Source organism: Pteronotus mesoamericanus, unplaced genomic scaffold (genome assembly GCF_021234165.1).
Source record: "Pteronotus mesoamericanus isolate MK-2021 breed Mesoamerican mustached bat unplaced genomic scaffold, CSHL_Meso_final contig_98, whole genome shotgun sequence".
NCBI classification, from domain to species: Eukaryota; Metazoa; Chordata; class Mammalia; order Chiroptera; family Mormoopidae; genus Pteronotus; species Pteronotus mesoamericanus.
In genome coordinates this window covers 6,693,992-6,721,116 of record NW_026555295.1, presented here as the reverse complement: position 1 = coordinate 6,721,116, position 27,125 = coordinate 6,693,992, and the positions used below count along the sequence as shown (strand labels likewise).

General features: G+C 34.8%; 1 protein-coding gene across 1 annotated transcript in view; it reads right to left on the bottom strand.

Annotated features, from left to right (window-relative positions):
- The window catches only part of PELI1 (pellino E3 ubiquitin protein ligase 1), a 55,440-nt gene that overhangs the window by 9,516 nt on the left and 18,799 nt on the right, over nt 1–27,125 (bottom strand). Inside the window, exons 2-3 of the mRNA XM_054586892.1 lie at nt 2,887–3,026; nt 1,208–1,337 (exon numbers count right to left, since the gene is read on the bottom strand). Of these exons, the coding sequence (XP_054442867.1) occupies nt 1,208–1,337; nt 2,887–2,957 (201 nt within the window). The 5' untranslated portion in view covers nt 2,958–3,026. The remainder of the gene's footprint in view (nt 1–1,207; nt 1,338–2,886; nt 3,027–27,125) is intronic.

The window sequence follows — 27,125 nt, the reverse complement described above, 5'->3', positions numbered from 1 at the left end:
ATACTAGAAAGAAGCCCCTCTGATTGGATCAATAAGCCATTCATTTCCACCACCTACTTAGCACATCCATTCTCTTCAAAGGAGCAAAAAGAAACACAAAAGAAACTTGCTCTTTTCTGTATTCACTGGCTCTCAAATAATAATAGAGGAAGCCTAGTCAAGGCATGAGGACTCTGGACTCTATTTTAGACATTACATTGAATATAAAAACAAGCCAAAAATGCAACTATCTTTGGGGACTGAAATGATGACTTAAAACAATGCATCATATACCAATTTCTTTGTCTCTCGTTATTTAATTTAACAAAGATATACCTCGGATGGTATAAGATTAAAGTACATCCTGGGGCTGCTTAGTTAAAGATAACGTACTTCCATAAGCCAAGAACTCTTTGCAATTTTTATCGCTCATCACAGTATCAAATTCAGTCTACGTCATACAATTGGAAGTACAGGAATTCACAGGAAATGTGAAGATCTAAAATTCCCCCTAATTGTCTATCAATCTAAGAAAAGTCCAAGTGTCTTGAAATGGTAGCCCAGGTTCTGGAGATTTTTGGTAGGGATAGAAAAAGGGGCTAAAAGCATGAGGCAAGGAGATTGAGAAGTTATATTGTAGATACAGTTGAGTATTTACTTTTTCATAGCTTTGATTCAACTTCATTTTCGAGGTTTACTTTTTTTTAAGACATTATGCTAAAAGCTATGATGATCATAATATCAAAACAAAATATAAAGTTAAAGAGCATCCATAGAATCTTTGAGAAAGGCATTTAGTTAAAAAAATTGCCACGCCCCAACATGTTTCTAGTACCTGAATACAAATCTTGTACACTACATTCCTTGCCAAGCCTAGGCAAGGGCCCTCTAGTAATAGCAGGAACACCCTAATTCTCAGGGCAGACAGCTGCACAATCCTAAATACTAGATAAAGCCCCAGACCACCCCCACCCTTTTTAATAAGAAAACAGAATATTTCCTTCTAATTTCCATCCACTGATCCTGATTCGTCATTAAAAAAAGTCTGATGCCCTCCATATGGCGGCCCTTCAAATATCACATCTCCAAAGTGTCTTTACCCACCCAAACAAAAGGAAACTTCTGGTATTGAATGTGAAGGGATTGCTAGAGAGTATAAACAATATGTACAAGTCTTTCAATTTCTCCAAGGTAATTTACAGAGTTTTTTGTTTGTTTGTTTTTTTACCTTTGCAGCCTGAGGAGTACAAGCAATATGCACAGTGCTGGGCTTCACCCCATTTGCCTTAGGTCTTTTAAATAAAGCAAACCTACTTTTCCTTCTTCCTCTATCGCCGTTTGGGAGAGACCCATTATACCTGATGGGGGGAAAAAAGGTTTAGGTGATCTCTTGTAAGAACCACACAATTCTAACAGATGTGCTACTTTGCCTTATAGGATCAATCTCCAATTAATTATTTCAGCACATTGTAAGTATCTAAAATTCTTTTTTAGCAACTGCTGATCCCCAGCTGCCTGAGTATAAAACAAAATGAGATTCCTTTTGGCCACATTCTGAGTCACAGAGAAGTACCTTTTGGATTATACATACAAAGCTAGAATTTGGATCCTGGTGTTTATCATGCTTTTTTTCATTCTTTATTTTGAGTTATCTATATTTTTCTTCCCTCTTTTACTTAAGATAATCATGAGCTTGATTAGTGGCGTATCTGATGTCTTATGACTCATTCTATTTTTTTCTGAAGGTTAATGTTTGTATGTGCTAATCTAACCTTTAAAAGTACAATATAAATTTTTAAATATAGAATCTCCTTTAATTGTGAACCGCACACTTTAAATAGCTGAACTTTTGAAATGAGGAATTTTAGAGTTGTTTGTTAGGTCTCAATCATGTGAATGTAAACATACACATTCACATTATGTTGGCAAAACCTGTCCAACAGAAATGCCTGCTAAGCCGCAGTTAAACATAATTTTGCTGTTTAGATGTTATGACCATTTCTCCATGGTTTTATATATATATATATCTCCTGAACGTAAAGCAAGAACTGAACTACTAGGAGGAAAGTTCATAACAATACATCAGTAGGTTAGGCACTCTTGGGTTCTACCCCATACATCACCTTACTTAATCCATTCTCATAAATAACTCCGGGAGACTGGCATCACTCTCCACTTCTACAGATTAGGAATTAAGTCATTCCTCAGGGGAATTAAGTTCCTTACAGATTCAGAGGAATTCAGGTATTTTCTAAAGGTCGCACATGTGATACTTGGCAAAGCTAGAATCTGGATTCAGGTGTTGTCATGCCCTTTTTTTTTTTTCCTTTCCATTCTTTATTGTTTCATTATGGCATGAGCAGTAAAGCTTATTAATAACCTCTCCTCATTCACTGTTTCCCCCTCCCATCCTAAAATCCTGGTCAATCTGGAAGGAAATGAAGCAGGGAATAGGGACAGTTTTTAGGCTGGAGGAGAATGTGATTGTAAAATGGCCTACTTCAGTGGCTGACAAGGAAGAGAAGGGAGTTTACTCAAAGAATACCATATATAAAAATTATGCTGACACTTTTAAAAATATAGTCAGCTGAGGCAAATTTTCTAAAACAAAAAATAATAAAGACAAAATACTTATGTGACTCTAGACAATACATTTTCATTTGATCTTTAAGAAGCTTTGTCCTTTCTGGGGGTGAGGCAAAGTTTATCCAGTATTTGAGCACTTACAAGTGACGGCATAAAAATAAGAATTATAAGAGTTTCCTGATTTGGTAATATTACCCTGTAGCTTTAAATCCTTTCTGGAAATACGTAAGATATAAATTCTAAAAAAGAAATACTTTTAACCTAGATGTTAAAGTTACTATATAGTATTCAATATTATGTCATCAGGTGAAGAAACCTTACCCTAAGACAATGAGTTCACCATATTTTACTGGTGCTTTGGATGGATGATTTTCTTGATCAGGAGAAAACATGAGCTTGGCTTTTTTTCTCAAATCTTTGTTCACTGGTCAGGAGCCTTGGGACACCTTTTGCATTATTTCCTAGAGGGGAAAAGTTTTCATTAATAATGTGAACAATGAATTTCAGTTTAAATAAAGATGTTATTTTCTAGCCTATCTTATGCAAATATTATGCATATTATCTCATAATATAAAAAGTATGAAATATTCCCCCCTGTAATGCTTATGTACTTGATACAACTATTTAAATGAATTAAAATGTTAACTTGGGGACTTCCACTTCCAAGAAGATGGAGTAGACATATTTTTCCCTATTATTTCCACTAAGTACAACTAAAAACCTTGGACATTAAATATAAAACATAAGACAACTCTGAAAAGCAGAGAGAAGGCCAACCAGTTAGGAAACTCAGGGCCCAAGGAATGACACACAACGGTAAGTTTTCTTTTGGCTTAATATTACAGATTTGGAGTTGAAGAAAAGAGCAAAAGAAAAAAAGCCCAACAAAAGCCTAGTCTCTCTAGTCAATGGAACAAGAAAGAAGGAGACTTAGTAAGACTGAAAACTTTTGACAATAACTGCCTGACTACAGCCAAACACGACAGAAAACAGTGGCCCTACCTCTATCCACAACAGCAAGAGCTGAGCAGGAAGCCTAGACTTTGACCTCATGAGGCCATAATGAGAAAGCCCAACCTCCCAATCAGGGTAGTGTCAGGGCAAGCCAAGTAAGGAGCCAGGACTTCCACCCTGCTGGTTGATAACATGCTCCCACCTTTACCCAAGCAGTGCCAGGGAAGACTGCACAGGGAGCCTGGACTTCTACCCTTACCCACAGTAGTAACAAGAATCTCCTTCCCTGGGTGGGAGGCAGTCAGTGGAGGCTGAGTAGGGAATTTGAACTTTTATTTTCAGCTGGCAGTAAAAAGGAGGCACCTCCTATTCCCTTGCTAAAGTAGTGTCATGAAAAGTCAGTGGAAACAGAAGGTGTAGTTAGTATCTTCAGTCTCAGAACATAGTATGAACACGTCCAGGTTTCAATAGAAAATCTTTCATGATATAAACATTTAAAACCATGCAAAAAGATAATCAAGATGACAAATGAAAAATAAAGCCTCAACAAAGAAAAGCTCACTGGATGATCTCAACAGCAGAATGGAAGGGACATAGTAAAGAATCAGAACAACAATGACAGAATAAACAAAAAAAAAACCCCAAAACCAAAAACCAGTCTCATGGACCTGTGGGACCACAGCAAAAGAGCTAACATTCGTATCACTAGAACCCAGAAAGACGAGAAAGAGAGTGAAGCTGAAAAAGTACTAAAAGAAATAATGGCTGAAAACTTAACAAATTTGGAAAGAGAAACAAAATTACAGATTCCAGAAGTTGAACAAACCCCACACAGGATAAACCTGAAGAAATCCATACAAAGACACATCATAATTAAACGTCTTAAACCAAAGGCAAAGAAAATATCTTGAGAGAAGCCAGAGAGAAACTACACCTTCCTATGGAGGAAAAGCAATTAGAATGACAGTAGACTTCTCACCAAAAACTATATAAGCCAGAAGAAAGTGTCATTTTTTTTTTCCAGGTGCTGAAACAAAAGAACTGTCAACCCAGAATCCTTACAGCTGGCAAAAATGGTGGGGAAATCAAGACATTCTCAAATTAGGGAAAATTAGGAGAATTTGTCACCAGCAGATCCACTCTAATAAAATGATCAGAAGAAATTCTCTAAGAAAATAAATGATAAAAGAAAAGAACCTTGGAACAGCAGAATGGAAGAATATGGTAAGAAAAAAACATGGTAAATACGATAAGCTTTTCTTTTCTTGAATTTTCTACATTATGTCTGAACGACAAAGCAAAAATTACCTAACACTGTCTGAAGTGGTTTCAATGTATGTAAAGGAAATATTTAAGACAATCATACATTGCACTCCTGGCACTTATCTTAGAGAAATGAAGACTTTTGTCATACAACACCTGTACACAAATGTTTAGAGCAGCTTTATTCATACTATGTGGACTAGTACTCAAGCAATAAAAAGGAACAAACTACTCTTAGATGAAACATGGATGAAACCTCTAGAGAATTATGCTGAGTAAAAAAGCTAATAAACTCCAAAGGTAGCATTCTTGAAATGACAAAATTATAGAAATGAAAAACAGATTACTGATTGCCAGGAGTTAAGGAGGGGGCAGGAGTAGGAGCTAAGTGGGTGTGGCTACAAAGGGCAATAGGAAGGACTCCTGTGTTGAAGGAAATGTTTTGTATTTTTACAATATCAATATCGTGGTTGTGATATTTTACTATGGTTTTATAAGATACTACCATTGGAGTAAACGGGGTAAAGGGTACAGAGAATCTCTGTATTTCTTCCAACTGCATGTGAATCTACAATCATCTGAAAAATAAAAGCTTAGTTAAGCCCTGGCTGGGTGCGTCAGTTGGTTGGAGCAACATCCATACAACAAAAGGTTGCGGGATTCCCGATCCGGGCAATACCTAGGTTACGGGTTTGATTTGTGGTGGAGGTGAGAACTGGAGGCAGCTGATCCATGTCTCTCTTTCACATCAATGTGTCTCTCCCCTGCCCCGCTTCCCCTCTCTAAAATCAGTTAAAAAAACATATCCTCAATGAGGATTAAAAAAAAAAGTTTAATTAAAAAAATATAAACTTGATGCAAGTATAAAAAACAAAAGCCTGACACTTCTGATCAGTGGCTTTTCAGAAAAATCACTATAATAAACAATCCCCACAATACTCTCATATCTATTTCACGGGATAGCAGTTTAACAGGATTAGGTATTTCCTATATCTATTTCTCTCCACAGTCTTCCTATTAGGCTTGTTACAGAGGATCGCAACAAAACTCTTACACTAACCCATAAAAGTGTCCTGGTTTTATAATTCCACCAATAGGTTTCATAGGAAACTCACGAATGAAAAATGCCTACTTGTTTTTTTTTGTACTGTACAGTAAAATGTGGCCTGTATACAGCTGCACTTTCAGGGAGAAAGCAACACAGTATTTGTAGCCCAATGATTAAGAACAAGTAAAGAAGAAGACTTAGCCAGTTTGACCCTATTATCCCTTTTAACTGACACAAATATTTAGATTAGCAATTCAGACAACATACTAACTTTTGTTGTAAGTTAAAAAATGTTTATTATTTTATTAAATGCTTATTAATATATTTTAAAGTAAAACATACTTAAGAATTATTTTAAGAAAAACTCCATTCACTCAAATACACTATCTTCCTAAATACATCTTAATAAGAATTAATTAAACTTAAATTTTAACAACACTGCTTAGTCTAGATTTAGATTTCTATTTAGAGCTACTTTCTATTTTTAGGAAGTGATGGTTTTCCATTTTTAGTTGCAAATAATTTCCTTTAAAAAAGCTTATTTGTTTAAAGTCAATTTGAATAGTATTAAATAGTATTAGTATGTACAGATATGGCAAAATCTGAAAGTAATAAGCGAATGCTCATAGTTGGCTGATTATTAGTATACTGTATGGCTAGCAAGTATTAGCTCATGTTCTAGTTCTAGCTCTCTGTGAACAAAGCAATGTTTCCTCTAAAAATTAAGGAACTAAAGTAGGCTGAAGAGAATTTTGGAGCTGGAAAATATATGAGACTATATAGTCCTAAAATAAGAATTTATAAGTAATGTGCACATAGCACTATAGATTTAGTCCTTACCTCTATAGCAAAAGAAACAATTTTCACCTTACACAAGGAATTAGAGTAGAGATGGCATATTCCCACTATTCTATACTTTCGAGAGCCCTTGCCCAAATTAGCCAAGAAAAAACAATATATTTCTAATTATACTTATTCTGCTTAGGTCTTGATCTTGGGATATTTTTATCTGTGATGCCAAAGTTTCAATCACAGGAACACACTCAAACTTGGACTCTATTTCTCTATCTAATAATTGAAAACCTATAGTAAAACACTTGAGTAGTATTGGTTATAATAACCAATTGGTTAAAACAACCCAATTTAAAGTTTTCTTAAATTTAAAATGACATTTAACCAATTTACATATAACTGGCATTCTTAAACTATGAATAAAATGTGACATAACAGCCTTTTTTCCTTGAACCTTTTGTTGCAGTTCTAATACTTGTTGATAGGTGGCTGTTTTAAAGAAGTTTTTGGAATCTCTGTATTCTGAAGATTGATTAATACTCTGCACAATAGTGTAGAATCTTTAACAAAGCCGAGAAGCTAGACAGTGCTCTAGCACTCACTCTCTTTATATATTGTTTATGTTATAAAATCTGGACAAGATATAGAATTCTTCAAGATCAATTCCTAAAGATATGCACGTGATGACTATGTACATCAATCAAGTTCATTTTAATGCCTCAATTACTGGGCCCAGCTGTTGGCATGCAATTAAGTTAGTTGGTCACTCACCCTCCCCGCCCCCGCCATACTCAGTTCTATCCCAAAGTAATCTAGCACGAGGAACACGAAATAACATTAATTCCACCCGAAACTGGGGAAAACAATGTTAGAGAAAATTTTCCTAATATTTATTATATTAGGATAAGGCTGTTTTCTACATAATATCAGTAACTTTGAACCTGTACTTGATCCTTGAAAATTAAGCATGCTGCTCTATCAGCAGGAATCTCCCCAAGTTAAAAGTATTTTTTAAACAACTATACTCTGGAATAGTGTTACTTTCTGTGTGTGGTGGGAAAACAAGAAAAATTAGCCATAAAATATATATTAGTTTGAAATAGTCTCATCAATCTGACTGATACAATAGCCTGATAATTTGTTCTTCAAAGGCCAGTGAACTACAATTATTTTCATATCAAGTCTTCCTCCAAAGAAGACTTTCTACAATATAAAATATAATAATCTGTTTCACTGAAAGAAGGAAAACTGGGAAGTCAATCTTTGTTCAAACTGTTCCCTCAACATAAACATTTTTTCTTTCTTCTTTTATTTACATTGCACACAGTCTTTTGCTTACTACCTACTGAACATAAAATTCCTGCCCTGGAAAAATAAAAAGCAGCAAAACAAATACTAAACAAGGGACAAAACAGAGCTTATGTAGATGTTTACATTTATCTTCTGAACACTTCTGTTTTGGTGGGTAAGTGAGTAGGCTCAAAGGAATGTTGAGGAAAAAAATATTTTAAAATATGAAAATGTTATGATGCTTATGATAAAACTATAATGTGGATTGCATATATTATCTCTGATGAAACAGATTTCCATCTATACTAGAGTTCCTTTGTGGTTGATTTCAAAAGGATGACTCAAACAGAAAGAACTGTTTTGGTATACTTGTGGTAGAGCCATTTTATGAAATCAAGTTAGCTGATGATTGAACAAAGTTATAGCAGTTTCTTGATAAGAGTGAAAAATTAATTATCTTTTTCCTTCTTTCACAATTAGCAGGATTAATAAGTACCATCTTTCCAAAAAAGGAGAGAAGGGAGAGGAGAAATAACAGTGTCAGAAGTAGGAGTTTGAGGTTATTACTTTTGTCAGTGTCTTTTAGCTTTCTCAATACAGCAGTGAAAGAAGAAAAGTCCATGTTCCTCTTTCCATGATGCAGGGCACTCACTCCCTGGGCAAACTCTCAGCCTCCTCCCTAGGGTAGTCAGATGACCTGCTAGTTAATATGACTTTCCTACCTAACTCACAGGGCTTTCGTGATATCCTACCACCTACAAGGATAACATTTTCATCCTGATAGGAAAGCAATTACCATCCTTCCCAGGGACAGCATTTGTTCCTGTACACTAGGGTTTCTCGACGTTGGCACTACTAACATTTCAACATTGCAAGGAGCTGGCCTGCGATTATAGGAGGGTCAGCAGCAGCGCTGGCCTTTACACCCCCTAGATGCCAGTAACAAATATCTCTAGTTGTGCTAGTCAAAAATGTCTCACCTTCCCACCCTTCACTTTATGAGAACCACTGCTCTAAATCTCATATTGGGGATGACAATTTGTTTTAACAAGGCGAATTTGCCCTATTTTTGGCATAGTACTTGGCACACAGTAAGGTATTTAAAAAAAGTTTTCTTACTAACATCATCATACTGATATCTTAAAGGGATTTCACTAACCCTTGTGTTATTAAAGGCAATGGCTTTAAAAGTAGCTGCAGTTTCAGTATTTTATTAGAACTGAAAGAGTGGCTGGGAGTGAGAATGGGAGAACTAGCAACAGACCTTGATGGTGATTAATTATTAATATTTCTATGTATTTGAATATTGAAACAACCTTTCTCAAGTGGTAGAAGGAAAGTACCTATAAGGACAGTGCTGGGTAGACTGACGTTTAGAGAAATGTTAATCTGTAGAGGTCAGATGAGGAAATGTCTTCTTGACCCAGGAGATCCGTGCTTGGAAAACTGAAAGCAGGCTTTGGAACGCATGGAGGAATTCTTTTAAATCCAAAGGAGTGTCAATCTGAATCAACCCTGGATTAAGGTCTGTAGTGCACTTGAACAGACTGGTAATTAGCAAAGTTCTTTCACATAAGATTATTTTATTTGACCCTCACACAACAGTCCTGTGAATTAGGTAGGAAAGTCTTATTAACTCTATTTTCTAGATAAGGGAACTCAGTGTGTCAATCAGAAAGATCAGTGAATAGTTCAAGGCCATGCAGGTAATATTTGACAGGGTTAGAACTAAACCCCATATATTGATTCAACATATATTAACTCATTTGTCTCTATCACAACTATAGCAAGTAAAATTATTACCCCCATTTTATAAATGGGGAAATGAAGCTCCTAGAAGTTAAGGAGTCTGGGTTTTTTGATATCAATAATCACACCCCAGAAAAGGTTTGGTGGGGCTGATTCCTAAATAAAAATGAGGCCCTATGATGGGACCATTTAGGAGAGACTATAAATAGAACGTATACCTGTGTAAAATAAACCCTAAACAACTTATACTCCAGCATAGACTTGTAACAACTATTCAACTATGACTACTGCTTTTTGAGATTATTTGAAGCTCTGTCACTTCCCCAGTGCTCACTGTATTTGTCAACCCTGTTTCCTGGTAGTGACCAACAAGAAAAAGTCCAGTAAATGAAGGGAACTTTGCATGTTTGTTTAAAAAATGGGGTTGGGAGCCCTGGCTGGTGTGGCTCAGTGGATTGAGCACTGGCCTGTGAACCCAAAGGTTGCCAGTTTGATTCCTGTCAGGGCACCTACCTGGGTTGTGGGGCCAGGTCCGTAGTTGGGGGTGTGTGAGAGGCAAGTGATCCATGTTTCTCTCACATATCTTTGTTTCTCTCACATATCTTTGTTTCTCTTCCTCTTTCTCCCTCCCTTCCCCTCACTCTAAATATAAATAAATTAAATTAAAAATAAATAAATAAATAAATAAATAAATAAATAAATAAAGTTGTGGAGAGAAAGGAACCCAAGGGGGAAAGCAGGATATTACACTAAGTCAAATTCCTGGTACCATCAAGAAGAAAACTGTATCAAGAGTGAGTCTTAACAGCCCAGAAGAGAAGGCTTCATGTATTCCCTGAAAAATGACAGCCAAGAGGAAACTGCAGGGCAGTATTCCTGGTTGGGGAAGGGTTTTAAATATAACCACACCACCCTACCCCAAAATGATCACTAATTCCTGACATTTAGAAAATGTTACTTAAAATGACACAACAAAGGACTAAAACATTTTTATTGTATCTACCCATGCTTGCTTGGCCTGTATTCAATTCTTTTAGATCGCCAAAGTTTCTAGAATATGCATCTCAGAAAACAAGACCAGAAATTCCCCTAGATTTAACCATTAAGGTCCTGAACAAAATGCTGCAGAAAGTACAAAATTTGGTGGGATCAGACAGTTATTTGGAACAAAAAAAAAGTGTTCCAAATAACACTTTTTCCATGAAAAGTGTTCACTGGAAATTCTATCATTTTCTAAAGTCAGCATCCAACACTGGCAGTCAGCTCATGATTTGCTACCCTGTTTTGCTACCCTTCATTCAAAGTGGCTAACACTGGGTTCTGTCTCTGTGGCAAACACTGTTAGGAGCACTTTATAGGTATTATCTGATTTACTCCCCAGAACAAACTTGTGAGATAGAAACTATTATAACCCTCATTTTATAGATAAGAAAACTATATTTTACAATTTAAATTCTAGCCAACATTGTAGAACTGCTGAAAATAAAGGGGTAGGGGACTGACTAGAGAACTACTCTGGGAAATTAAATCAAACAACAAACAAGAAAATCCCCCAACTCTTTTCCTACCATGGATATAGCATTAAAGAGCAAGACTACATAAATGCTATTGCTCTAACATGGGAATAAAGTTCTATAATATTGACTATTTTAATTTTCTCAGTAACTCAATCATTTAAAGCTGAGATTAAAAGCTCCTTAGGTAAAATTTAGACTTGGAAAAAATGAATAAAATAATTTCAAACTACACCAATTTATGAAATAATAATAATAATAATAATAATAATAATAATAAAACACAAACAGAACACTGAATCCAAGGTCGTATTTTTCTATTCCAGGATAATCCATATCAATCTTATGTAGGTTATGGGCCCTTCCAAAAAAAGTACTGTGCAATGATTTTTCTGGACAGTTAAATTACCCCCAGAAATAGAGTAATATGGGTTTTCTTTAGTCCTTATAAAACATTGACCAAATTACATGGATTTTTTTTCTTTAAAGACAACAATAACCTCAAAGTATCTTCCCAAAGATATTTATTAATTATACAAGGGACAACAATAACTTTATGGTTGGAGTAACTTGTCAGATACCATCTTAACCAACTGACCAAGTGTCACAATCTGTAATGAAGGCATTTTTGGTATCATGCATCCTGATTATAATACACTGAGAACACATCAGTTCTGTGGTATGCTGCCAAAAAATGCGTAACCTTGATCTCATAATGAGAAAACATCAGACAGTATTCATTAAAGGTGCCAAAGTCATGAAACACAAGAAAAAACAAAGAAATTCCCAGATTGGAGTAGATTAAGGAGATGCAACAACTACATGGAATATGGCATCATGAATTGGATCCTGGAACAGAAAAAGGACATTAGAGGAAAACTGGTTAAATCTGAATATGGTCTACAGTTTAGTTAATAGTATTGTATCAATGCTAATTTCCTGGTTTTGACAAATATATTCTGGTTATAAAGACTGTTAAACTTTAGAGGAAGCTGAGTATAGAATATATATAAACTTAATTCCTTTTATTTCCCATATTTTCTGTAAGGCTAAATTATTGCAAAATAAAAAATAAAAATAAAAAATAAAAAACACAAAAAATAGCCCTTTGAATTTAATAAAAGGCATTAAAATATGAATTCGAGATTCACAGTTTGCCTCCTTTCAGCCTTCTCACCACCTAAAGGTGGAAGATTTCCAAGCTGTGCTGATCCTGTCAAATCACAGAAAGAGGGCCAGGTCTCATGCCCTCTTTCTGATGTGTAACTGTACCATCCACAGCCCCTTTGGTTAGGAGAGTATTACTACACAAGCGTGTCCACCCACTGGACTGAACAATATCTGAACTAAAGTGAATCATTAACATATTGACCAGAATTTGACAAAACCATGCTTCATGGGTTTTTCTTTCAAAAATAAAAAAGGAAAAGGAAAAATGATGATAAGGGCATTTTTCCTACCAAATGAAATATAGGTAGTTTTATTAGAAAACACTTTGTATATGCAATTATATCATAGCTTCTGAATTAGTGCTATACACTGAAATCTTTAACTACTATATTTGAATTTGAGTTCCGTCTACCTAACTACATGAATTCTGCTCTTAAAAAACTTTATGAGAGGAAATAGATAGGGGAGCTGGGAGGAAGAAAAGTGAGGAAGTAGCAGCCCTGGGTAATTCTGATACTTTCATTTTAAAAATCCAGAAAGTCAAACACTTTCCTGAATTATTCACTAATTATTTCACTGTGATAAGGTTTTCTTCTAGCTAGAAAAGACACTTATGAAGAACTAAGTAAAGCTATGACTGTACCTAGGGTCAACTCTGAGAACGCTGTCCCTTGAGGGCTATATAAAGGGTCCTTCATGAATTATCAAGCCTACAAAACCAGCCTGGTAGGCACATGATTTTATCATCCTCTAAAATGGTGACAGTATTTCCCACACCTCACAAAATTTGTCATGAGGACTGAATGAGAACAACAAAGCTGCACTGAAATTTGGATGCTGGGCCATCTGCTTGGTTCACTCACTAAATACACAAGTCATAGACTTCTGGGGTCTCTTGCAATCATTCAAACTGTGCAAGTTAAGCCAATGATTTTCAAGAAACAAATGTAATGTGAAAAAAAAATCAAGTGTTTGTTAAATACCTAGTATATATTTAGTTAGGTATACAAAGTAGGCCCTAGTAATACTTCATTAATTTATGGTGACGCTGACCCATCACTTAAGATTTAATTATTTTCTCAGAGATTCATCTTTATTTCTCAGTATCTAAACGAATGTTTATAATCTTTGTAGATAACTTAGATGCCACGTAGAAAATTCTAGTTTTTCTACTGCTCTTAATATATAACAGGCCCTAAAATATAATCAAAGACCTCAAAAATCATTACAATTAGTTTCAAGGATGAATGCTGTATAAATGATTCTCAATAGGGGGAAAAAAATGGTGCAGTTAAGTAAGATTTAGTGTATGTAGTTCCTGCTCTTACAGGGATATTAACTCTTTTATAGGTTCATAATTCCATTATAAGCTGTCTTTAAAAGGTATGGGAAAAAAGTATTTGAAAATTCATATTACAATTGAATCTCCAATATTGCTTCTAAGAGTAAAGTTAGCTACCAATAGAGAATCATTATTAAAAGATAACTATTACTAATCTCACCAGTGAACAAAAGTTTCATTTTATGAGAATTCTAGTTTTCTCTCTGGTTCATGAAAAGTTCTGAAAAGTAGCAGCTGATCTTTCTTTGACCAAATAACAATGTTTTCTCCATTACTTTTTACAACAGTAATTTATAGCCCTTGTGTGTGAGAGGCTAAGAACATCTATTTTTTAATAGTGAATATTTCAAATCAGTATGGTATTTCTATTTAACTCTTTCATTAGGAAAACAGTACATACATATAGCTGGGATATTTCTAGAAATTTTCTCTCCACTCTAATTACTGTTGTATTTTCACATTACAAATATCCCAAAAGATAAGTTATGATCACTTTAAATTATGATAGTAATTTGCAACTTCTCTCTTGTCACTGACTTAACTGCCATTTTATACATATAAAAGACAGTGAATATTTCCTCCTCATGAATAGATTAGAAAATGATAAAAGAAAAACATTACTGGGCAAATGTCAGTATTCTAATAAGCAGATTCAATTTTTCATGAATTTCCTATAAAAAGAAAACATTCTCAATTATATCTTTTCTTTTAATAAAAAGAAAATGACTCAGACAATAAAAACACTGCTGGGAACTATCATTGTTCATTTTTTAACAGAAAGAACACCCCCTCCTGTCCCCATAAATTACCAAATCTAAAATTATTAAGTCTCTTCCCACCGTATCAGAGGAAGAACAAAATATTCAGGTAGAAACATTAGGTAAAATCCTTATAAAGCAAGACTCTCAATATTTAAAAATTTCTTTACATTTTTTTCCCTACTTTGTGAAGAAAATGTTTAAATAGTAGAGTGAAGTTATCCCAAATGTCTAGATCTCTTTGAGAGTAACTCAAGAGAAGATTTATGGTAAAAAAACAAAATAACCCAACCCCCCCTCCAAGAAACTAGATTCTGAATACACTGTGAGCAGCTTACCAAAATACAATGGCAGCACCATCACTCTTAAATTTAATAATTCAAAAGAAAACAACAGCCAACATTAAGTTCCAAAGCATGTAAAAAACACACACAAATACTGCAGCTTGGATTGGAAAAATATTACAAATGAAGAGTTTTCAGTTCTGTTGACAGGCGATAAACATCCAGTAATTTTTCTTATGCTTTCCTAAAGACTGACAGGAGGTGAGAGTAACAGTATAAAGCCTCCCTAATAATATGAAACCCTTCAAGCCTGAGATTTATTCAATCTTTTCCCTAAAATGGAAGGAAATGCAATTCATACATAACATACTTCTACAGCTGAATGTGAAAAAATGTGAAACAAATATAAATGATCTGATTAAGATGTAAATCATTCCTCTTACAAACTTATCTTTAACCTGAAGCACTGACAACGTTACACTTAAAATTAAGCCAGAGAACACCTACCTCTTTATTCCATCGCTTATCACAAGCTAGACAAACGACCTTCTCACCAGAGCATAAAATCCAGATAGTATTTAAAGCATCTCCCAATTACACTTGGAATCACACACTGAATAGCTGTCTGCTCAGTGTTCTTTCACTTAAGCATCTCATAATGTGTGTGGGTGAGCCTGTTATGCAAAATAGGTAAACACTATATAATTCTAGATTCTATTGGCTGAAGTGAGAATTCACTTCTCTCTCACTTCCTCCTTAAGGAAGTCTGTGGCCCAAAAGGGAAGAAACGGAAGTAAGCGGGAAGCAGAGAACAATTTTTAACACAGGCTTATTTTCAAGTTATGGAATTAGGTACTTTAAAAGGGATTATTCTATTTCTTAAAAGACTGACTTAATTAACAACATAAATGCTCTATAAATGTCAGAAGTATAGCCACGACACTAACCTACCTTTTCATGATAGTGTAATAGTCTAGCCTATTTTAACAGATTTAGTATAATAATCTGTTAAGAGCCCTGGCTGGGGTGGCCCAGGGGATTGAGCGCCAGCCTGCAAACCAAAGGGTCGTCAGTTCGATTCCCACTCAGGGTATATGTCTGGGTTGTAAGCCAGGTCCCCGAGTAAGGGGCATGTGAGAGACAACTACACACTGATATTTCTCTCCCTCTCTTTTTCCTTCCTTCCCTTCTGTCTAAAAATAAATAAATAAAATCTTTCAAAAAATCTGTTAAGAAATACTCCATTAAAAAACAAACAACAAGAATCAATACAATTCATACATGAAGAAAGAGTGCCCTTTTAGCACTATCAAATGAATCAAACTTTTAGGTTTTGTTATAAAATGCTATGTATTCCAGGCATAAGACTAGGTGAAAATTCAACCATATTTTCAATTGATCATACTTGTTTATTCCCAGCTTTATACTTTAAAATAAATCAGATTCAAATACTTTAGCTCCTCACAAACACAGGGAAATGATAACCGTATCCAGAGGTGAGCTGGGAGTATATCTACAAGCTTCATCAAATAGCTACTTTAGGTTATCCTACTTGTAAACTTCATTTGAGTTCCTGCTTATTACTCCAGATTATCCCATACCTTCTCTCAAGAAATGTATCTTCTTATGGTGAAGGGTTGTATAAGAAACTAGTCAATTCTTCTACAGAGCCAAAGGTTAACTTGCTTAGTGCTTAATTACATTTAAGACTTTTTAAAAAATGTGCTAAATTAAGTCATAAGAGTAAACAAATGCTAGTTCATGCTTGTTCAATAAGCTGCATATGCAAATCATCTATACAAGTGATTTTCAACCTTTTTAGTGTTATGGCACACAAACTAATTACTAAAATTCTGTGGCACACCAAAATACATATTTTTTTCCTGATCTTTAAAAATACCCCACAAAACATGTATAAAAATTTGACTGATTTACCAAAAAAAAAAAAAAATTACCTATCCTTTTTTGCTCCAAAGTGACTTTTTAAAATATCAGATGTCTATACTTACATGAGGATTTCTGGTAACAAGAATTAACCAACAAAAACAATATTATGCGATGTGACCAATATGATGCAACTCTATTAAATGACCTATATATATTTATAGTTCAAGACAGGGCATTCACACTGGATGGCTATTGCTGTGCTGGCTATTGCCATCTTTTTATTTGACAATCTAAGGGAAAAGTGGTCAGTGCCCCTGACTCAATAGTTAGGTATTGCATGTTTTAAAAATTCTTGCGGCACACTGGGTGACAATCACTGACCTATACTATCCACCCATTAAACATACTCAACTTGAATTTAGGGGCTGCTATTCTCTTACATAAAAATACTTTTGGTGGTCCTAAGTCTAATAACACTTTGTCACCTAATGCCTTGGCACAAGATGAACCAGTCTCTACTTCACAGCAGCAAGTTTAATTCTGTTGCTTCCCAGCATTCCCCAACTGTGTTACATTCCCTGAAGCTGTTTTTCGGTAAATCTGCATAATGTTTCTTTTGCTTTTTCTGCTGGCAGCAGGCCCACACAGGCTACTGTGACATAAATCTGCTCGGGTATCCTGCTTTTTGTCCAACACAGATAACACATCCAGTCCAGGAAACATATCCATACACATGATCAGAGCATATTCTAAGATTCTGCTATTTGGTGAGCCTGCCTTGATCATGTAATTCTAGTCTGCTGAAACAGCTCAAGAAGCCGGACATGACAGGGCCAATACTCATACTAAATAGAATGTAGTTGAGACTATGCCACATCAAAACTTGAGGACCTGCCATTCTTTACACCAACATACTGACTCTCTTATTAATTGTGGGAGTGTATTTCTTATTCAATTCCTAGGGCAACCAACGTATCAATAGCTCATATGAACTACCTTAATGATTAAGAGCATTAAGGTTATAAAAATTCCTTATGTATATCAACTTCTGTTTTACAGGAATGTATTTTTCTTAAAGATCTCTAACATATTAAAAATGAAACCTCTTATTTTTTGAGGATGTGAACTATTTTTACAATAGGACAAAGACCCATATTCCAAAGAGAGAGAAGAGTTGGAATTAAATTTTTAAGCTTTTCTTTCCCAATCTGAATTCTGATTTTTTTTTGTAAAGTACTTACTTTCTTTTTGCTGCTCACATATGTTGTAGTTACAACGATGTCTGATAAGTAATACCATGGAGGCCAAATACAAAAACAAAACCTTAATGAGCTTTCTTGCCTAGTGGAAATCAGTTACCAAACTTGAACAAATGAACCTGAATCGAAATAACCTTTCACATATTTTTCTCCCTTATCTGGCTTGGCTCACAGGTGTCTTAAAATTTCCTTGTCTTCATTTACAATGCCTGAACTTCTGGGAATTACCTCAGTTGAGGCCTGGGACCAATGATAAAACTTCCAATATCCTGAAAATGTTTTAAAATCATTCCAGAAAAAAAAAAACTAAAAAAACCACCCCCCACTCAAAAAAAAGTGCACTTACTTCACAATTTCTAGGGCTTTTCAGTTGTTTGTCTTTTTTCTTATGGTCCTATTTTTCTTCTTATTTAGTTGGAGCCTAGGTTTTGATTTCACCCTTGGACACAAGTGACCTCCTAGGGCTTGCTTCTTCTCTAACGATCTGCTGAGTACTGCTAAGGAAGCAATGAAGCACTCATTCCTCACAGGCTCTTTGCTTCTAGCCACACCCACAGCAGGTGTGCAAATTATTCCATCGTTTAGTTGTACCTCACTGGTGACACTCAGGTCATGTTCCTCTAACCCAAAAGGTAAACTCACATAGAAGGCATTTGTTATTCTATAGTAATTCCTTCCTGAATATCTACATGTGTCCAGGTTTTTACTTGCCCAATCCATCTAATTCCAATCCTTTTGAGAAAAAGGTACTGTACACTGCAACCTCAGATTTTTCAATAAGGTATAACTCTTGCTTGTTGGGGCAGGAAGAAGAAAATAATCACTGGTTTTACTGTATCATATCACATTTTTAAAGATGGAAAGAACCTTAAAAAAAACCACCTGTTCAACTTGCTCAATTTTCCTTTCAATTCCCTCATTTTTATGGATGAGGAAAAAAATCTATATACAGAGATGGTAAGTTATTTGATGAAGGGCATAGGGCTAAGTAGGAGAGCTAGTAAATAGACCTTCCTGACTTCTAAATTAGTTTCATTAGTTTTGGAGGCAATACCACAAACACTAAAGAACAGAGCAGTCAGCCAACAGGTAACTCATACCTTGCATTCTGTATTATCACATGAGGTGGCCATATCTTCACCTCTAGCTTCATTCTTTGTTGTATTATAATTTTATACCAGAAAGAGAAAGCTGAAAATTAGATAAATGAAAGAAATAATTGGCATACCATGGATATTTTTTGTTTCTTTTTGCTCACCAGATAGCCATGCCTCCCAGAATTAGCTGTTCACACTCCCAACTGTATGGACTTTGCTAAAGTGGAAGTCTCCTTAAACAAAACAAAGAAATCTAAACACCAAAAGTACTGCCACACTGGGGACCTGAATAAATACTTCCCCAGAGAGGACATATTTAGAGACACTTAACATCATTAATCATCAGAGAAATGCAAATTAAAGCCACAATGACATATCACCTCACAGCTGTCAGAATGGCTAGCATCAATAAATCAACAAACGAGTGTTGGTGAGGATGTGGAACCCTTGTGCACTGTTGGTGGAAATGCAGATTGGTATAGCCAGTATGGAAAACAGTACTGAGGGTCCTCAGAAAATTAAAAATGGAACTGCCTTATGACCCAGTGATTCCACTGCTGTGTATGTATCTGATTGTATCTGAATAAACCCAAAACACTAATTCAAAAGAATATAGAAACCTCTATATTCACTGCCATGTTATCTATAATAGCCAAGATATGGAAGCAACCCAAGTGCCCATCAATAGACGAGTGGATAAAATATTGTGGTAAACACACACACACACACAGACAGACAGACAGACACACTGGAATATCAGTCAGCCATAAAGAAGGAAATCTCACCATTTGTAACAGCATGGATGGACTTAGAAGGTTTTATGCTAAGTCAAGTCAATCAGTCAGAGAAAGCCAAATACCATATGATTTCATTTATATATGGAATCTAAAGAACAAAACAAAAACAAAATTGAAACAAGACTTTATAATAGATACAGAGAACAGACTGATGGTTACCAGAAGGGAAAGGGGATTGGGGAACTGGGTGAAAACGGTGAAGGGATTAAGTACGAACTGGTAGTTACAGAGTGGTCATGGGGATGTAAAGTACAGCACAGGGGAATATAGTCAGTAACATTCTATAATGACTGTGTATGATGCCAGGTAGATTATTGAAAATATTGGGGGGACCATTTTGTAAAGTTTATTAACTGTCTAATCACTATGTTGTACACCTGAAACTAATACAGAATAATACTGAATGTAAGCTATAATGGGAAAACAAAATTTTAAAAAAGAAAAAAAGTACTGCCATAGATAACCCACAGAATGGGAAAAATACTTGCAAATCACCTACCTGATATAGATAAATTTGTATCTAGATACAAATATATAGACTCTCACAATTAAATAATAAAAAAAATCCAATTAAAAATTGGTAAAGGACCTGAACAGACATTTCTCCAAAGAAGAAATACAAATAGCCAATAAGTACATGAAAAAATACTCAACATCATTAGTCATTAGGGAAATGCAAATCAAAAGTACAATGAAATACACTTCACACCCTGTAGGATGGCTATAATCAAAAAGACAGATAATGTCTGTGGACAGACAAAGTATTAGCACAGATGTATAAAAGTTGCAACCTTGAGGTAGGAGGGGTAAAATGGTGCAGTCACTTTGCAAAAACAGTCTGGCAGTTCCTCAAAATATTACACATAAAGTTATCATATGACCCAGGAACTCTATTCCCAGGTAAAATGAAAACATATGTCTACACAAAGACCTGTGCACAAATGTTCATAGTGCACATAATTCATAAAAGCCAAAAAGGGAAAACAATCCAAATGTCCATCAACTGACAAAATGTGGTGTATCCATACAATGGAATATTATTTGGCAATAAAAAAGAATAAAATATTGACGCATGCTACAACATGAATGAACTTTGAAAACATTATGCTAAGTGAAAGAAGTCAGCTCCAAAGGACTATACATTGTACAATTCCATTTATTTAAAATGCCCAAAATAAGCAAATACAGAAAGTAAGATTAGTGGTTGCCTAGGGCTGGGCTGGGGGATAGGGACTGGGGAGATTGGGGAGTGCCAACTAAAGGCTACATGGTTGCTTTCTCAGGTGACAAAAATGTTCTCAAATTGACTGTAATGATGATTGTACAACTCTGTGACTACACTAAAAACCACTGACGTGTACACTTTAAGTGGATGAACTGTGTGGTATATAAATTATATCTCAATAAAACTGTTATAACAAATAAAGCATTAACCACATTAAAAAAATACCTGCCATAAACTCAAGATCACTGCATGTGGGCATGCACCTGGAATTCTAATACTGATTTTTTTAAATAACAAAATATCTGAAAAACCTATGTGGCTTTAGAACTTGCCTAAGTGTAAAAAAATCTAGATATTGTATACTTCTTCTAAAACCAGAGAAACTGGGGAAAAATCATTTGAACATTCTACAAGATATATAACTTTTCACAGAGCTGAAGACTTTCCCAAATCAAGTGTTTTTTGTACCAGAAATCACAAAATTCACAATTAGGGTTGGAATTTTTAATCTCATATTCTGTTTCAATCTAGCTTTAATTGTAGACATAGGTTTCTGCTTTAGCTGGTATCTTATATCATTTACAATAAATGCAACTGAGGGGTATTTTCTCTAACACCAACCAATTACTCAATTCTCTGGCACCAACTGGGTGTCCAACAACTCAATTCAATTCTGAATTCTGACACTGCCTGGCCTAGTTCAGATCCCACAAGTTAAAGGGCTCAGTCCTACAAGACTGCCCTACTTTAGGTTCCAGTCATGTGTCCAGGCCACCCTTACTTCTAGCTGACTGGCTATAAATCAGGAATTCCCTTGTCCTGCTTATGTTCCGTAATTACTAGTACAACTCACACAACTCAGAAAAACACCTTATGTTTTTCTTTCATTATAAAGGGAAATGTTATCTTACCATCCTATTTGGCTACATAGCTAAAACTAGATTAAAAAAACAACTAATACTTTCTAGTTTACGAGATGGCACCTCTCCACAACAGGATTATGCAGAGCCACCTTTCTTCCAATATTCTAGATGAGTACTTTCCATTAAATATCTATTAATGATTTCTTCTACTAACAATAGCAATTGTGGGCTTTCCTTGTAGTAGAATTAATTTAGGTATCGGAGCAATTTTCAAACTGTGGGCTGTAGTCTCCCTACTTTTAATTTTGTGCATCTAGGGCCACTAATAATGCAATTACTAATCCAACAAATATTACTGAGCATTTACTACAATGTCAGAGGCTATGGGAGTATTCAAACTAATGCAAAAGGTATTTTTTTAACATCACCTACACCACCAGTCCGCTTACTTACAGTTATGAGAAAAAGGTGTAAATTACAACCCAACCCAAATCAGCATAGAACAGATACCATATTAAAGCAAAAGACCATAAGTGCCGTAAGACTCCAAAAAAAACCTAAAAGTGTTACTACTTTAGTGGAAGAAGATCTAGGAAAAGCTTCACAGGAGGAGGGGTATCTGAGTTAGGCCCTGAGTGACAAATTAGATTTGGTAAGTGGAGAAAAGGCATTGCAGATGTTAGAAACAACATACGCCAAAAGGAAAAGAAATAAAAAAAAAAAGGCAAGGGGGAAAAAACCATATTGTGTGCTTAGGAAAGGGGGAAGTTAGCAGGTTCCCTGGAGTGAAGAGTTTGTTTAGATCAAGAAACAAAAAATCTGTGGAAATCAAGGACCATGTCTCTAACCTCAGTGTCTATCAGCAAGCACCAAATAAATGTTAAATAACTGAATGAGATACTGCTGAAAGCAAAAGAAGCACCTGATATATAGTATGCCTTAAGAGCCAGGGTAAAGACATTGAACCTCACTCTGGGGTCAAAAGTCTATACCCAAGGTTTCAGAAAGGGGAAGAAAACAAACATGCATTATCTACTATGCATCAGGTACTAAGAACTTTAGATTTGTTCAACTTAATCTTTACAACTGTTTTATGACAGATGAGGAAATCAGGATAAAGAAATTTGTTAAGGGCATTTAAACATTAAGTGGCAAGAGCTGAGATTTAAGCATGTGACTTTTCTACCGTTAATAGCAAAGGACAACCAAACCTGGGCCAGACTGTGTCTAGCAACAATGTCCAGGTTAAATATAATGTATCAAATTAACATTTTTAGTTTCTTTATTACTGCATTATGATAAAATTGGTTTTTGCCAAATTTGAGTGGAAAGTTGGGATAGTCTGATTGAAAATATAGGTTGTGGTAGACACATAAAATTCACTTTAGGGATTTTTAGGAAGTCATCTCAAAGAGTTATCATTCCCAAAGATTAAAAATGACATAAGAGAAGTTAATGTGAAGATGGAGAGGGAAATTTTGGGTGGGCCAAAAAGTTTGTTTCCCGTAAGATGGCTCTAGTAGTGTTTAGTTTAACTTTATTCAAAACAATTTTGTTAGATTGTATTGTGACAGCTGTCAAATCAGTGTGCATTAAAAAGAAAATCAAAATTGGTGAATTTTTGTGCATTTTAATGTTGAAGATGGAAGAAAACAAACATTTTTGGCATATTATTCTTTATTATTTCAAGAAAGGTATAAACTCTGCTGAGATGCAAAAAAAGACCTGTGCAGTGTATGGAAGAAGTGCTGTGACTGATCGAAAGTGTCAAAAGTGGTTTGCAAAGTTTCATGGTGGAGATTTCTCAGTGAATGATGCTCCATGGTTGGGCAGACCAGTTGAGGTTGACAGCAATCAAATCAAGACATTGAGAACAATCAATGAGAGATATACCATGTGGGAGATGGCCAACATACTCAAAATATACAAACCAATTCAGTTACTGGTGAAAATGAAAAATGTCTTTTATTTTACAGAAAAAAACCATAAGGACTTTTTTTGGCCAGCCCAATACATGCCAAATGCATTAGATCAATGGATGATGTAAGCCACAGAAATCCACAAAAGATACAAGAAGCACAGCATGGCTCCTTTTTCTAGTTACTTATTCTTCTCACATGACTTCGTAATTCTTGTACTGTTTATATATGAAAATCTATATTGATGAATACAAATGGCTAGTGTGGGCTTCCTCAGCCTTTGTGTATGTTGTTCAGATTTCTCTCAGAGGGAAGGCGCTTTCCCTAAGGAAGGTAGGAAGACCTGTCAGGTGATCAGTCAGAGATGGGTTTGTTTCTTTCCTTTTCCTCAGGTTGAATGGATCAAGAGCATACCAGTAATGTGGCTCTCTCCTGAGTGAGCTGAGTGGCATACAGGTTCCTAGAAGGCAAGTATGTAAAAGAAATAATAAACTGTATATAAAGCTGGAGCATGCCTATTACACTACTTAACACTAGCCAGGCGAAAACTGACCAAAAGGAATCTCCATTTGATGTTGAATATGGTTTGCATATTTTTAGGTATTTAGAACCAGGACAAATTTGACTAAAGATGAATTTACCCTTAGGGATGAGGAGCTAGGTGGGGAGGACGGGAAGAAAACTAAAGAAACTATTATGGTTTTTAATATTTGCATACCAAAACATAAAACCTTGCTTAAAATTCAGTAAGTATGACAATTATCTTTCCCCTTTATATCTTGACAATAGAGAAAATTAAAAATTTGTAGGGCGACTGTGCTTTAGTAAATTATGACATCACAGAAATGCTTCCTAAACAATGTTCAATCAGTCAGGTTTTTAACATGGATGAATCTGACTTGACTTGGAAGTAGATGCCTTCTAGAACTTTGCTGAGTTAAAAATCTTCATTTAATGCTGTTTTAACTATTTTTCTCAAACTGTCTTTTCAGGGAGCCCTTGATGGCAACAACTGCCATTTGCTAACCTTGTTGTCAGGATTACTGTACCTGCTAGGAGGAACTAACCTGGAAAATCTAGATGGGTGCCTCAGTTAATACTTGAAAATCAGAATTTAGCTTCCTCTAACTACGTTTGTTAGGACTGACTACTAGACGGGAATAGATCTTTTCTTCAAACTGGTTTTCCACATTAATTTATCTTTTTTTCCCAATCAATCACCTTAGATAAAAACAAGTTCTTCCCATTCATATAATTTGGAATCTATATTCTATCATGTAAAGACCTGAAAAGAAGGAATGCTGTTAAATTGAGTTGCCTTTTAAGTAATTTTAGCACAGACTAAGATTGGGTAGATAAAAAATAACCAGTTTTCTTCACACTCAAAACTGAGAACCTATTTATATCAAAATTGAGATACAAAGGTGTGGGAGTGTAGACACAAAGGTAAGGGGCAGGGGGTGTAGTTTTAAAGCCCAGAAAAATAATACCACCTTATCTTGAAATTCCTAAAATTGATGTGAGTTCAATAAACATTTGTGGAGTGCCTAGTATAGATCAGGTACTTACGCTAGGAGTTATAGATATAAACATTAAATGAGAAATATTAACAGAGGTGTTACAATTTAAAAAAACCCATTTTTCTGAGATTTCCTCTTGTAATGAATGATAAAATAGTCTTTTAAACAAGTAAAGTTATACATGATATACTTCTATGCTTTTAAAACTAAGCGATTAGATTTGCAAATGTTTGTTTCCAAAGTATTAAGTTCATTTTTATTGCCACAAACTCTTTTTTTCTCCTGTCCCACTTAAGAAAAAAAAAAAATGAACAGGATCTCAAATTTTTTTTAAATTTTACATTTTAACAAAAGTTCCAGACTGAGTTGAACTAATGTGACATTCCTAGTGAGATCTTTTTTAGTTCTTCATTTGCTTTTATGTTACCTTTAATTATTTGTCTTACTGTCTCCTGCCTTTACTGGAGTTTTATTGTAGAGTGTACAAGAGTATGTTTAAACTTTTATAGATATTGTTGAATTTCATATAGCTTAAAATTGTCAGCAAGGATCATTAATATTAACAATTGTCAAAGCACTGGGCTTCATTTAAGCTAACATGATTATTTTTCATAATAGAAATAAATGAGATTCTAATTAACATATTGCTCTTTCTCTTTGAGGCCCTGACTTAGATATAAAATTGCTGATATTTGAATCTACATGTTTGGTGGGGTTTTTGTTATTGTTTTTGTTGTTTGTGTACCTCTGACCATAGAGTCTATCACTGTTTACTGAGCCAAGTATCTACAAGGACAAATAGCAAAGCTTCCTATTCATTCATATTCACGATTGAATTAACTAAATCAATCAGGTTATTCACACATTTATTGAATGTTTGCCAAAAGCTCTTTTTTTGGGTATCAATAAAAAGCAATCTTATAATAAAGGTTTATTTTGTTTTCTAGATATATAAAAATTTTTTAAAAAGCCAGGGTTCTCAAATTCACTGTTACTTTGCAACTCTTGCTTCACTTTCCTTCAACATTGTGTAGGTGGAGGAAAGAAACCAAGACATTCAGAACAAAATGTGAAGTCAAGGGAAATTTTTAGACAGCAATAAATTGTGAAAATGACTTAAACTTACTGTCAGAACAATCTTTTATAGAGAAAGATAAATGTAAGCACTTTAATATGCCCTTGACATTCAATTAAAAAAATACTAGGCTCAGAATACCATATATTCAGATCTTATTTGTTCAAACTAATTTGAATTTTTTTCATATAAACAATACTTCAATAAACTGCAATTAAAATAGGTTCTGTCTAGTTGCTATTCTTAATACCTTTATGGTAATTATGCAAATATTCTTCAGTAAATATTTAGACTATAAATTTTTCAAGACCACTCATTTAAAGTCACACTGTATTTTGGAAGGTCCACTTCAAGTGAACCATCTTATATTTGTAAAATGCACTAATTTCTATATCAAAACCAAGCAAATAAATACATTGTTGATTCTAAAAGATGTAGAATTCGGTCAACAACTGCTAATATTGCTGACCCATACAAAGTCACAGGAATTTCTTTAATGACTCTAATGTTAATCTAGCGCCTTCTAAGGTAATGTATATACTATTCAGTTTTTATTCAAATCACTGATTATCTCCCTGGAGGTTAGAAACATTGTAGTTTTTATTAGAAACAATTCTCGACTCTTAATTATACTACTAAGGATTATTGTGGTGGCTGAAATAGAAAGCTCTCCATCTGACATACCCTAATAAGCTCTATTACTTTTAAGTTTTCTAAACTATATGTCTTCTGGATCTACCATAATTCATATCCT